Genomic DNA, 13,318 nt, shown 5'->3' with positions numbered 1-13,318 from the left:
ATTATAGTGTCAAGAATTTGAAGGATACTTTCATGCTGAGTTTGGCTTAGAAGGGAGGAAAGCAATAGTTTATGAGAAGTCACAGAAGAATAAAATGGTAGATAACAGTGAATAGTTGAATTTATCTAAAGTAAAGGGTGAGTTGAAGATGACTCATGTGGGTGCTTCATGTATTTTGGCAAAGCCTGAAGACATTATTGACCAGCTGGCAGACAGTAAGAGGGTTCACATACAGCTTAAGAGCTGGCTACTACCACAATATGAGATGACTGAACATTGACATAAGGTACTATCAGCTACATAATTTGTTGAGTTCAGTGCACAATGAAAATGTGAATCTCCTTGTTGAAAAATTACTAAGAACTTCATGATGATAAAGAGAGGGCATTACACCAAGTATGGGGACCCTTATAGTGTAGGGTGGTAAGCAACTGCACAGGTTGCAGACCCAGAAAGCTGGCCCTGACATAGAGGTAGAAATGGACCTGCCTCTGATCTGTGATGTGGCCTGGGTCTAATTCCCACCAACACTTTAATCATTGCAAAGACTGACTCCCATCTGTGTGATGTGAACAGGGAGAATCAGGGCAAAGTTAGCTCAGAACGAGAATTCTGACATTTTATTGCTGGGGTGATTTTCCTCCTCCCAACATAAGCTCTGATGCACAGACATACTTTCTTCTGCCTTGAGAAACCTCTTCTTCCCTTCACCAGCCCCTAAAGCTGGCCCCAAGAGCACTGTGGGTAAGTGTGTCTATCAAGTCAAATGGCTAGACACTTAGGCATCCAATTAGTAGAAGAACATCTTTTCAGAGGACAGAAAGGTTAAGGGATGAGGGTCACCCGGGACTGGAGTCAGCTATGAGGCATACACGAGATAGAAATTCTCAGACTGTATCCAATGACAAAATTATTAATAAGTATATGTTTAGAGTCTTTCCTTCTTGCCTCCCATTAAGGAGAATTCTGCATCTGCCTCTTTAACTTCTCTTTTTCTTTCACCCTCTAGGGATATTCCCATTTGCCAGTCAATTCTTGGTTTTGCAATATGGAACAAGGGCAATAGGTAGAGACAGACAACAGTGTAGAGTGAAGGCCTTTCATAGGGAGGATTTAAAATAAATATACAAAGCCAAAGGAAAGTAAGTGAGGGGAAAAAAGGGGAAGGGGCCAAGAGGATCCAATTTTAAAGGGGTTTGTGGATAAGGACTGAGAATAAGATTCTAAGAGAAATTTGAATAAAGCATAGGATGTGAGAGATACTGAGAACCACAGAAATGGAGAAAGGGAATAGCAGAAAGTATTGTTGAGTCTTAGCATTTGAATTTCATTTGGATGAGATGATACTATTTGAGAGATAATTACTTTTCTTTAATGTTGTGCTGGGTTATGTGGGATCTGAATTATACTTGGGTTATACTGGTATCCTATGAGATGTTAATAGAAATTATATGCACACACAGAAACATACATATATGAACACCAAACAATTCCACTAACAAATAAATTTGTGAAATTCTGTATCCTAAATCCTCCAGAGAATTCCATGAGCATATTGAAGGCTCTAGGAAGTCCTGCAGCACAGAAATCTTTTCAAAGCTATTTAATCCAATGCTTCCTAAATTTATTTTACTCTGTGTCACAAAATATATTTTATTATTTTGAATAAATGTTAAAATAATATAATTTTAATAAGGCTGACCTTAAGGTCTACTGTCTCGAGAGTTTAGGGAAGACTTCACAAAGCATGCTACTTTAACTGGTATTTGAAGAATGGAGAAGGTGGGGGGTAGCCAGCTCAGTATATAAAAAAGGCATGAGGACTAAAACATTTAAAAAAAAAAGAAGGTTCAAGATTGGTGTGGAACTCCTTGGGGTTTAAAAGTAGAAAGACTCTGCTACACTTTTTATTTTCACCAGGGAAAAGGCATCCCCACCTTGTCTCTACGAGTGCTCTTTAAAATGATCGCTGGGGTGAGGTAGCTATTAGGAATGAGTGACAGCTCACCTGTTCTGAACCATACTCATGGCCATCCAATCTACAGGATACACATTTTTCCCAATGAGGTCCTTGAACATGATGAAGGTCTCCATCAAGAAGTCCTGAAATTGTAAAGCGAAACACACCCGTCATCTTGTTTTGTAGGAACTCACTAGAAGTGCCCAGATCTTGTTGGCTGTTTACGTTTTTTCTTTATTATTTTTTGGAGGGTCAGAAAAGGAAAGGGCACAGCCTTTCAAATAAGTCCAAAGAAACCAATAGCGGTGGATTTTTAAGTGGAAGCTTCAAGTTAGTTACCAGGAGACTGTTTCACAAATACAAGTGGAATGTGAATATGGAAAGTGAAAACACTCTCAAAACAAAGCACTAGCAATTCTGTCTTTGGGAAGAAAGAAGTAAATGCATTTATTGATGTTGCAATTTTATAATCATCTTCCCAGATATGTATTTAATACGGAAATACTCTATACTTTGTGAAGTCATCTCAGGTCATTTAGCAAACAATTATAAACACAACCATCTAATTATCAGTAGTATAAACACAGCTCATTCATATGTCACAGATACATCCATGGGCACATTAGAGGAAACAGCCCAGGGACTCTCTTCCTCTCATTTGAAGAGGCTCAGAGTGGATCTCAACACACCCCATCAGATATTGATTGAAGCAGGCCAAGATTCTGCTCCATCTTTGGAGAATAAAAACTCAAGACAAGTCCAAATGGCAAAGACCAGGACCACTGTCATGTGGACACTCCTAAGCTTGAGGAAGAAAAGTCATACTGTCTGTATGCTTTCAGTAAAATTTAAAATCAGTAGGAAACCCACTCAGAGTTCTTTCCTTAAGCCAGTGGTTTCCAAGTTATTCTAACAGCAGAATTCCAGGTCCAAAGAAAATATTACCCAGAACCTAACATATAAAATAGATAAAAGTAGGGGCGCCTGGGTGGCTCAGTTGGTTAAGCGGCCGACTTCGGCTCAGGTCATGATTTCGCGGTCCATGAGTTCAAGCCCCGCGTCGGGCTCTGTGCTGACAGCTCAGAGCCTGGAGCCCGTTTCAGATTCTGTGTCTCCCTCTCTCTGACCCTCCCCCATTCATGCTCTGTCTCTCTCTGTCTCCAAAATAAATAAACGTTAAAAAAATTAAAAAAAAAATAAAATAGATAAAAGTAGAAGAGCTGTGGGGTGTGTGTGTGTGTGTGTGTGTGTGTGTGTGTGTGTGTGTGTTTATGGTAGAAGATAGTGAAGATGGGAGGAATATAATTTGAAAATCACTGCTTTAAGCTAAATTGCAAAATTCTGGAAATGACATCTGTTCCTTTTCAGCAATCTTTGCTTCTAGGGAAAATTACCTCAGTACTTTAAGTCCCAGTTTCCACATCAGCAGAATGGGGATAACATCTAACTCAAAGAGTTACTATGAATATTAAGTGCACACTGTCTAAAGGATGCTCAGCATAGAGCCTGGACCATTGTAAGAGCTCATTAAGTGCTCGATGATGACAATGCTGAGAATTATTCATCCTTGATATCACTTGGGGGAGTGTGGGTATCATCACAGGCTCATTCCCTTCTTATGGCAACAAAGCCTCTGGCTCATAGATGTAAAACCTAGCTTCTGAGTGAGAAGCTATAGCATGCTGTCAGGGTTAGGACAGAAGTTCAAATCCTACTCTGCCACATACTTCCTATGTGGCCTTGAGCAAGCAGATTGTAGACTTGTAAAATGTGACTACTGATCCCTATGTTATACTGTTGTGAAGATTATACAAGAAAGCATATATGTTCAACAAATAAGAATTCCCTTTCCTACTCTCTTCCCACCATTCTTTCCATTGAGGATCAAACATTAGGATCCTAATCTCTCTATTTCCATGTCACATGGCATAGAGAAATTGGGGAGAAATCCTGGGATATTTGGCTCTCCTTTTGTTTTCTTTTGTGTATATCCAGAAATAGGTTCCGTTTCTTCCCAATACTGCACCCAGTGAGGAGACTATCTCTCTGCTGAATGGCTGAAAGAGTAGGACATTGGCTTTCTAATAATTCCCTTTATATGGGCCACTCTCTGAGATTGGTTCAATTCTAGAACCCTTGGTTACTCTAAGGAAAGTTGAAAGTGAGCCCCAGCAGCAGAATTCCTGACTGGCAGCAGTAAGGAGACAATGACAAAGGTGATTATGTTGAGGGCAAAGGGACTGCTACACCCTGGGACAGCCTGGGCTGGCCTTTATGTTGATAAGTCATGTGCTACAGAGCTATGAGCCTATAGGCTACAGTCCTGTGCAGACAGTTCTGTAACAAATGAGTCCTGAGAGGCTAGAAGAGTAAGGGTGTTCAGAGGCCAACTTCCTCCATGCATTTGTGATCATAATATAGAAATAGCTACCTTTTACTGGTAACTTAATATGTGAGGACTTCTGTGCTCTCATTAACCCTTCCCCACACTATGACATAAATAACATCATCCGCACTTTTCAGATGGGGAAACTGAGGCTTAAGAGAGGTTAATTTGTCCATGGTCACATAGCTCTCCATGACAAATCCTGGATGCAAATCCAAGACTGTGTGACTAACACTCATGCTTGTAAGCCCCCAAATGTCCATAATTCATCAATAAACATTTGTTGCGGCATATTTAGACTGGACATTCAGGTTTCACCTCTGACAGGGACTGAAGACATCTTTCAGAAGTGGTATATACAAGCCTAAATGGAAATTAGAACTAGGAAATCACATGAATGTGTTTGTAACTTAGACACACACATGCAGAAGGTCCACTGGGACATCTTCTTACTCTAAACTCTTTTTTTCTAATTTTTTTTAACGTTGATTTATTTTTGAGACAGAGACAGAGCATGAACGGGGGAGGGTCAGAGAGGGGGAGACACAGAATCTGAAACAGGCTCCAGGCTCTGAGCTGTCAGCACAGAGCCCGATGCGGGGCTCGAACTCACAGACTGCGAGATCATGACCTGAGCCGAAGTCGGCTGCTTAACCGACTGAGCCACCCAGGCGCCCTTCTTACTTTAAACTCTTAAGAGCCAACAGTGTGGCATGTCTCCCCTACACTGCCCCCCACCCCAGCATCCTGTAGACTCACCACAAGTTCAGAGCTGGTCTGGAAGGTCTCAATATAGAAGGAATAGTGCTGGTCACCCATCTGGTTTAAGATGGCTGTCATACATGCCACAAAGTGACTCTGTAAGAAATAAAGAAAACTGCCATGAAATAGTGAAGAGAGAACCATGAGATTCATCTTTTTCCTTTCCTTGACTTCAGACTGGAAAACACCGAACCATCTCAGGCAAGTTTAAAAAGTCCCCCAAGGGGATCAGCAAGTGAAGCTTGCCTATGAAGAAATGTCTCCTTATGGTTCATTTATGGGCTCGTTCTTCCAAAAAGCATTTATTGAACACCTATTATGTGACTGGGACTGTAGTGGGAGCTCAGATACAGAAGATAGGGCCTGACCTATCACTTCTACAGCTGCTTGTACTTTGGGAAAAGACCATTGAGTTGGTGTCAGGAGATCTAGTCTCTATCAAGATCCTGAAGACAGTTTGATTTTCTGATAAATAATTTTAATATCTAAGCCCCAATTGTTTCATCTGTAAAGCAAGACAATAATCCATCCATTTCAACCCCCACATATGTATCAAAAAGATCAAATGACTCCTATAATGCTTTGAATTCACTTATTTTCTCTATAGAGGGGTCAGTTGTTAAACCATCATGACTCAGTCAGTGAGAAGCCAGTAGCTACCAGTAACCAGCACTTGTTAAGGGCTTTGGAGGATAAAAGAAATGAGAAGAGGTGGTTCTTGCTCTTCGGGAGTTCATGATCTAGTTGGGAAAGGAAGGTTAACATCCATGAGGGAAAAAGTACAAGACCTTTAATCTGCCAAGCAGACCAAGTGTCAGAGGGATTCAGACAAGAGAGAAATCAATGCAAGGACTTGGAGAAGAGGTGGGTCTGGAAGGATCCATGGGATCAGAGGAGCAAGAACCACATTCTTTCATGCACCATACCCCTTTCTGCTTTACCCTTCCAAATTTTATGACTCTGTATCAGGGTGTATTTTCTGTTTAGGCTAGTATGTGCAAGCAGCATTTAGGAATATCTACTCTGGAAACCTTGTAAAGGGAGTACCAACCACAAATCCACCAGGAGAGAGGAGCCACTCAAGGTTGTCTCCTGCAAGATTCCAATGGGACTGCCATCTTAGTCAAAGGAAGTCCCACTAGGTTTGGTCAAGGGCAGGCTTATGGAAGAGGGCCTGCTCAATGTGATGTAGGTCTTTCCAGGGAACCTTACTGCTAAAAGGTGTCAGACAAATGGCATACCAGAGTGGTGGGCCTGGAAATAGTATGTGTGAACCAAGAAAATGGGCTTGGTATCACAAACTGCTATCTTTGTTTAGAAAGACAGGCAGACACACACACACACACACACACACACACACACACACACACACACACACTACATATCCTTATACATTACAGCTTTATAGTTTATAGTAGTGGAGGAACAGCCTCAATGTCCCAAGAAACTCCTTCTGTGTTCCTCCACAGGAAGTCCTTTGGATAACTGAATGTCCTCAAGATCACATTCCTAAAAGTAACTCCCAGAGATCAGGAATCTCATTTGCTTCTAGGTTTTTTCCAATTAGGATGTTAGGAATAACATGCTTTCCCAATCAGCAAGACCCACTGTAGAGTTCGTGGGGCTCAGAACAAAATGAAAATGAACAGTCCTTATTAAAAATTATTCAGAATTTCAAGACAGCCCCAGTGCCCATTCTGGGCACCAGGCAAGGGCATACACCCGTGAAGCCAGCCCTGCCCGCCAGTGACCACCACCACACTCACACACCATAAATGTTTAGAAAACATGCAAAGCTGGCAGAGAGTGTAAAGCTGGGACTCTTGGGAGCAACAGTGAGGACACTATGTTTATGGGGACCCGGAGCCTCTACACTGGAGTGAGCTGTCTTGGCCATCCAGGAAGGCAAATCCTCTTCTGCTCAGGCCCCCAGGGGGTGGTGGTGAGTTTGTGAAATTATCAGTCCTTTTCAAACGAGACAGAACGCCACCATCTCTGTTAACTTAAGCAGGACCCACTTAAACCAAGAAAGAAGATTTATAATTGTGTATCCCGCTGGCCAGGCTGGATCCCAGGAAGGAGAAACCAGAGAGTTTGAGAGGTGTGTGTGTGTGCACGTGCATGAGCGTGTGTGTGCGCGCACACACGCATGTGTTTCCTCTACTCCCTCCATCTCATCTCTCCTCTCCTCAAAGATTTCAGCCTATGACCACTAGAGGTCTTTTCTTTTCACATGGTAGCTGCCGAGCAGTTTGTTCGGCTTTTTATTTATTCCTACGTGAGCAGACCCACTACACTTCTTGCATATAAACAGTGAAAATTACAACATAAAGGACTCATTATTCCTTCTTTTGGAGTAATTCTGCTGCTGGCCAAAGCCTGGCTCATTTTGCAAGGAAAGGGAGGACATCTCTGCAGGTAATTCTACTGCTTCAAGGTAAGAGATTTGGGCAGGTTTTATTTTTTATGATCCATGATCCTCTAAGAGAAAATGCTATCGCCTCTTGGACAATAGTTTACTTTTAAAGCTTTGGCTTAAATGAGTCCTGGGATCGTGAGCTTGTGTGTGTGTGTGTGTGTGTGTGGTTGTGTGTGGTAGAAAATCTACCATTGTCAGAACTGCAGGCTGCCCCAAATGCATACATACGGAATGCTTGTTATTTCCAATGGCTTGATTTGAATTTGAAGTGGGGGAGAAAAGCAAAAAAACAAACCTCAGAGCTCAAGTTGCTTGGAATTACCTTGAAAAGGCTGCATTTTCTTAAGCCTTGTTTAGAGAAACTTCCATGCTTCATTTTAAGAGAAAATAAAAGGGGAAGGGGTTCTACTCCCCATCGAGAGAGAGTAACCATTTTACGAATGGATCCACTATTTTTTTTTATAAGGACTTGCTCAGTGTGTTACAGTCCACCAATCAATCAAAATTACTTTTACCGGCTTGTTCATTTCTTCCTTCTAACTACCACATAGAAAAACCCAGCTCAGTGTCTTACAGTACGATTTGTAGTGCAATGTGACTGAAGTTTGGACAAGTTACCTGCATTTGGCTGTTAATGAAAAATGACAGTGTTTTCCATCCAACTAGAAGCACCCCTTTTTTCCTACTATGATGTCTAGCCCACTTTAGTACCAAATCTGTCAGAAATCACACCAATGTGACCGACTGATTAGTGAAATGGCATGAGATGCCAGCAGCAGGTTTGCATTCAGAACAGGTTCCCCTCTGTCATTTAAATTAAAAAACAAATAACAAAGCAAAACAAAATAAAAACAAAAACAAAAACAAAAAAAAAGGAAGAAAGAAAGAAAGAAAGAAACCAAACGCTCTGTCACATAATGATAGAATGATGGGATAATATTATGCCTCTCTGACGTTTATCCCTTTTTCAGTAATATCCTTAACATGGCAATCCACCTCTTAGCTTCCTGTCCCCTTCCCTTTTTATGAGTTTGAGACCTTACTTCTAATCCACCATGTTTTAAATGTTTAGAAAGAGAGAGGAATGGGGTGTGATTCACTAGCAACTCAGATACTCCTAACATTGACATTGCTCAAACTTTATAGTGTAGGAGCCAAATCTCCCAGTCCTGTTGGCAACATGGAAAAGCCCGAGTACTGCATGGGGGACAGCAGGGTGGAGGGATGCCCTGCCGTCCAAGCTAGGGAGAATCCCCCTCTTCCCATCCCTGGCAGAAATGGTATAGGTGACATATATTTACTACCAAGGCATGAGGCAGCCACTCATCCATAGCCAAGCAGCATGCCAGGTGCCTAGATGGGAAATTGCTTCTTAAAACAGAATACCAGGGGGACCTGCATCTTAACTCCCAGAGAGAAACTGTATCTGAGACGCTGGCACAAATCAGGCAGAGTCACCTCGGCTCCGTTTGGGGCGGTTGAAAACGTAGCTAATGAATCACAGCATGGAGAGACACGGTTTGAAACTAGGTCAAACGTGTAAAAATAAGTGCAATCATCGCAGGCACTTGGCTGATGAGGGGCTACTTAACGCCTTGAGTGGCAGGGTTTATTTGCCACATAGAACCCTCTTCAGCGATCCGCAACAATCAATCCTCTTAATTAATTCAGCCCATCAGTGTGGAGAGAAGTCTTGCACACCTGGGAGAGAGCTGAAGCTCCAAAGGGAAACAGCCAGGGTCTCTTCACTGTGTGATGGCAAGAGAGGAAAAGAGAAACCCGGTATCGTGTGATTAATATTAATTAGCTGGGATACTAGATGACTGGGATCAGGATAGTAGCCCTCCCCAAATCATTTGGCTCCTTTGCATAGAAAAATCATCATTGTCGTCATCATCATCATCAGCAGCAGCAGCATATTGATAAGGCCGATAGCTGAGTGAACATCAGTTAACTCAAACATATCTATTTAACCACCTCTAACGCAAACACACCTACACACACATACACACAACAGTCAAGCCCCCTGCAGTGCTGAGTGGACCTGGAAGAGGCTATCAGTTTGCCCTGCCTTGAAAAACAAACAAAACAGGGGGAGAGGGGCATGGTTGCTGTGGATGCGTCCCCCACTCACCTGAGATTGTGGGAGGGATGAGCTCACAGAGGGAGAGAAGCAGCTAACTTTGGGAGCTTGCTACCTAAATGCCAACATTACTACGCGATACCAGCTGGTGACACGTTGCTATAGTAACTTCAAATAATGTGCAGGGCCAAAATAAAATAAAATATAGAAAGCGCCAAGGAGAGGAGATGAAGGAAAGTTTTCATACCAAGGGAGGCTCATAGGGAGATGAAAAGTTCTATTTATCAGGACATTTATTTCCTTTGGAGGCTAAGAGTGGCCAAATGTCATTCTCAGGTTGCTTCTCCATTCACCCCCACATCTGCCATGTGGTTATATAACAGATTTTATTCCTGGGTGGAATTGGCACTGTGTGGTGGATCCAGGACCGGAAGTGGGAGGCTGTTGTGTTAGGAGAAACAGGGACTCTAAAACCGCTTCATCTTAGAGCTTTGTAGGCTACTCAGAGTTACAGTTTGTAGCGATTTGGGGGGAATCTAGTGTATTGTTCTGTCTTAGCAACCATCAAGTCTGGGCACTGTGCTAGGTGTGAAGGTGCAGCAGTGAGCGGGATGGATAAGGCTGTGCTCCAAAGAGTTTACACCTGGTTCTGCCAGGATGTAGAGCATCAGAGAGCCTAGGAGCCAGCCTACCTGAATTCAAATCTCAGCTCTATCTCTTACTAGTTGTGTGGCCTTGGGCAGGGTCTTGTGCCTCAGTGTCCTCATCTGTAAAAGGGGATAAAAATATTCCTTATTTCATACAGTTCTGGTGAGAATTAAATCAAAAGGCACTTAGAACATAGAAAGCCCTCAATAATTATCAGCTATTATTATTATTCTCATTGTTGCTGACTGTGGTCTAGGGAAACTATGCAGATTAGCCAACTGAAATTCCTGACCTGGAAGAAGGATATGATGAGATCACTTACCCATGACTGTCTGTGGACACATCAAGTGTTCCCAATAACAGCTCAGTGCCCTTTGACTCCAAACATGCCTTTGGTTAAAAACATGCCCAAAGTCCAGCTGTCAAGTATATTGAACATGTGCCTCTTAGACCAGATACGTTGGGAGGTTTCTTTTATTTGGGGACAATTGCAAGAAGGTAGGAAGAGTCACAATAGCACCCAAATTGTTCAAAAGCATGAAATACAACTGTCTTCATCAAAAACGTATCCCCCCAGCTGTTTGGCTTTAGGATATCCCTGTCTCTGTGTGCAGTGACATTCTTTGGTTACCCAGGGATCCTGCTGTGTGATAGAGTAAATCAAGTTACCTTCTTTCAGGGGAAGCTTCTTGATGGGCACAGACCCCAGGGTTTCATGTGGCCAGCTCCACGTCAAAGGCACAACATCACAGGAAAACAGAAAAGTGCACTTGGATGCCATATACTCTGGATATGCCCTGACACATTATATCTGTACAAGATGACAACTATTGTAGAGTTATCTGTGTGCACCTCTGCCTGGTGCTGTGGGCATTAATGATGGCTCAACTACTCAGCATTGCCAGGGCCAGAACTGCAGGTGTCTCCTCAGAGAGCTAGCATCACTCACAAGGAGCAGGAAGGGAGGGGTAGACAAGGCTGCTTTAAATCAAGGTTGGAAAAGAAGACTGAACTGGTAACATACTCTTTCTTTGAGACGAACACATTCTGATCCTGGTGGACCTGTGCCTATGGCTCTGTGATGTGGGTCACTTTAAACTATCCAAAGGATATAGTGGGATCCCAAGGGGGAGGTGGATGGCAAGCAAATTCCATTCATTCATTCCTTGTGCTCAGGACTCTACATTCATCATGTCACTGATTCATTTCAACAAACTCATGAGGTCAACTTTATACCCATTTTATAGATCAGGAAAGTAAGATGTATGGAGGTCAAGCAGCTTGCTTAGATAGACATTTAGTATACGATGGGACAGGGATTAAAATCTGAATCTTTCTGACTCTAAAACCTGTATCTTTTCATAAATCCACTGTGTCTCCCATGTCAGCACTGTCAGCTCACCTGGGGAGAGATTTTTGTCCATTTATTCATTGCTGTATCACCAGTCTAAAATTGAACTTGCACTTAGTGTGGGTTCAATAAATATGTGTTAGATGAGAGACTGAATTTATTATAGTATTCCTCATCTCTAAAAGAATGTTATAGGGACCACCCTACACACACAAACTCCGAAAAGTTAGGGTCATGTGTAGACCACCTTTGCCTTGGGAGAGGCCAGAAATTAAAGAATTTTTGTTCTGCTTTTGAGTGTACTCCATCTTAAGTTATATTTGATCAAGCTACAGTGAGATCGTTCTTTCACACATTCCTTAATTCAACAAATATTTCTTGAGCACCTACTATGTTTCAGGCTTGGTTCTAGCTGCAGGGGATACAACCAGAAATGAGAGTAACAAGATTTGTTCTTAATGAGCTCTTATTCCCATTGGATAGAGGGCCAGGGATGGAGAAACACAGTAGAATGAATGAATAACCAAGTAACATTATTTTAGGCAGTGATATCTGGTACTAAGGAAATATTACCCAGCAATGAAATGGGGATGGAGTGAGAAGGAAACTATTTTCAACAGGGGAGACAAAGGCAGCCTCTTAGAGAGCTGGCATTTGAATGGAGATCTGAATGATGAGAGTCAGTCATGCAAAAATCTGGCAGAACAGCATTTCTGAGCAATTGAATAGCAGATGCAAAGGCCCTGAGGTGGATGTGCTTGGAGTCCTGGAGGATTCCAAAGAAGGCCAGCATAGCTGGAAGGTATGAAATGAGGGAAGACACTATATAAGATGAGGTCAGAGAGACAGGCAGAGGCCAGATCCTATGGGCCCTTGGGGGTCAGAGGCAAGCATATGGATTTTCCTCCAAAGTGCAAAAGAAGGCCATTGATTCGAGTTTTAAAAAGCTCACTCTTGCTGCTGTGTGTTTCAAGAACCCCTCTTTAAAGAGATGGCTCCCATGTCTTACCACATAAGCCCATCTCCAAGACACTGTACTGGACTTATTCCCACGGTCATGGGTCTGTGAAAAGTGCAAGTTGTTTTCACTGTTGACTCTTCCTTATTCCTGGTAGTGTGACCTCTTTTCAGCAAATGCTTCTCACTAAATTATTATTTTATAGCACACTCTGTCCCTCTTTGTGCAGGCAAGAGAGTGGACTCTAGTTTTATGCAGATCCCATCTATCTTCAAGCTTAGTGGGCTCATCTCCCTTTTATTTGGAGCTGAATGAAGGGGAGCCTGCTCCAGTGGCTCCCAGTCTCTGATTAAAGCCATTCCCATCTGTGGGACCTGAGAAACCTGCTTGCTGGGAAGGAACACCCGCCCAGTTTTTAATTGAACAGAAGATGATTTTTTTTAATGTTTCTAATAACATTTGTGGAGGTGTGGGTGAAGTTCACAAATGTGATTGCAAGAAGAATAGTTTCAGAAGCAAGGATTTATTCTCGGCACACACCAGTGATGGGCCTCCAAATCTTTGCACTGAATGCCTCAAGAAAGGCTGTGCAAAAAGACTGTTTGGAGTCCTGGACAATACAGTATTGTCCTCAGCTCACTTCTCCCTGGGAAAAATCAAAGCCCTGAGTATCACCAGGATGTGGGCTCTGGATAAGTATCCTAAGCAGCCCCTCACCTTCTTCTACAAACGTGTGCATCAAGGTTATGTA

General features: G+C 42.5%; 2 protein-coding genes across 8 annotated transcripts in view; one reads left to right on the top strand and one right to left on the bottom strand.

The window, feature by feature from the left end:
- The window catches only part of DOCK2 (dedicator of cytokinesis 2), a 417,694-nt gene that overhangs the window by 89,386 nt on the left and 314,990 nt on the right, over positions 1-13,318 (bottom strand). For all 3 annotated transcript variants that reach the window (XM_058723143.1, XM_058723150.1, XM_058723158.1), the window contains exons 28-29: positions 5,106-5,204; positions 2,009-2,103 (exon numbers count right to left, since the gene is read on the bottom strand). In XM_058723143.1, the coding sequence (XP_058579126.1) occupies positions 2,009-2,103; positions 5,106-5,204 (194 nt within the window). The remainder of the gene's footprint in view (positions 1-2,008; positions 2,104-5,105; positions 5,205-13,318) is intronic.
- Positions 7,213-13,318, top strand: part of INSYN2B (inhibitory synaptic factor family member 2B) — a 120,777-nt gene continuing 114,671 nt past the window's right edge. For 3 of the 5 annotated variants that reach the window (XM_058723177.1, XM_058723164.1, XM_058723169.1), the window contains exon 1: positions 7,214-7,545. The gene's annotated coding sequence lies outside the window, so the exon portion shown is untranslated. Of the gene's footprint in view, positions 7,546-13,318 lie in introns of all 5 variants that reach the window. The other 2 variants (XM_058723180.1, XM_058723189.1) reach the window with 1 other exon arrangement.

Source organism: Neofelis nebulosa, chromosome 1 (genome assembly GCF_028018385.1).
Source record: "Neofelis nebulosa isolate mNeoNeb1 chromosome 1, mNeoNeb1.pri, whole genome shotgun sequence".
Classification (NCBI taxonomy): Eukaryota; Metazoa; Chordata; class Mammalia; order Carnivora; family Felidae; genus Neofelis; species Neofelis nebulosa.
Note: the sequence above shows the minus strand (reverse complement) of the source record. Positions and strands in the feature narration are given on the sequence as shown.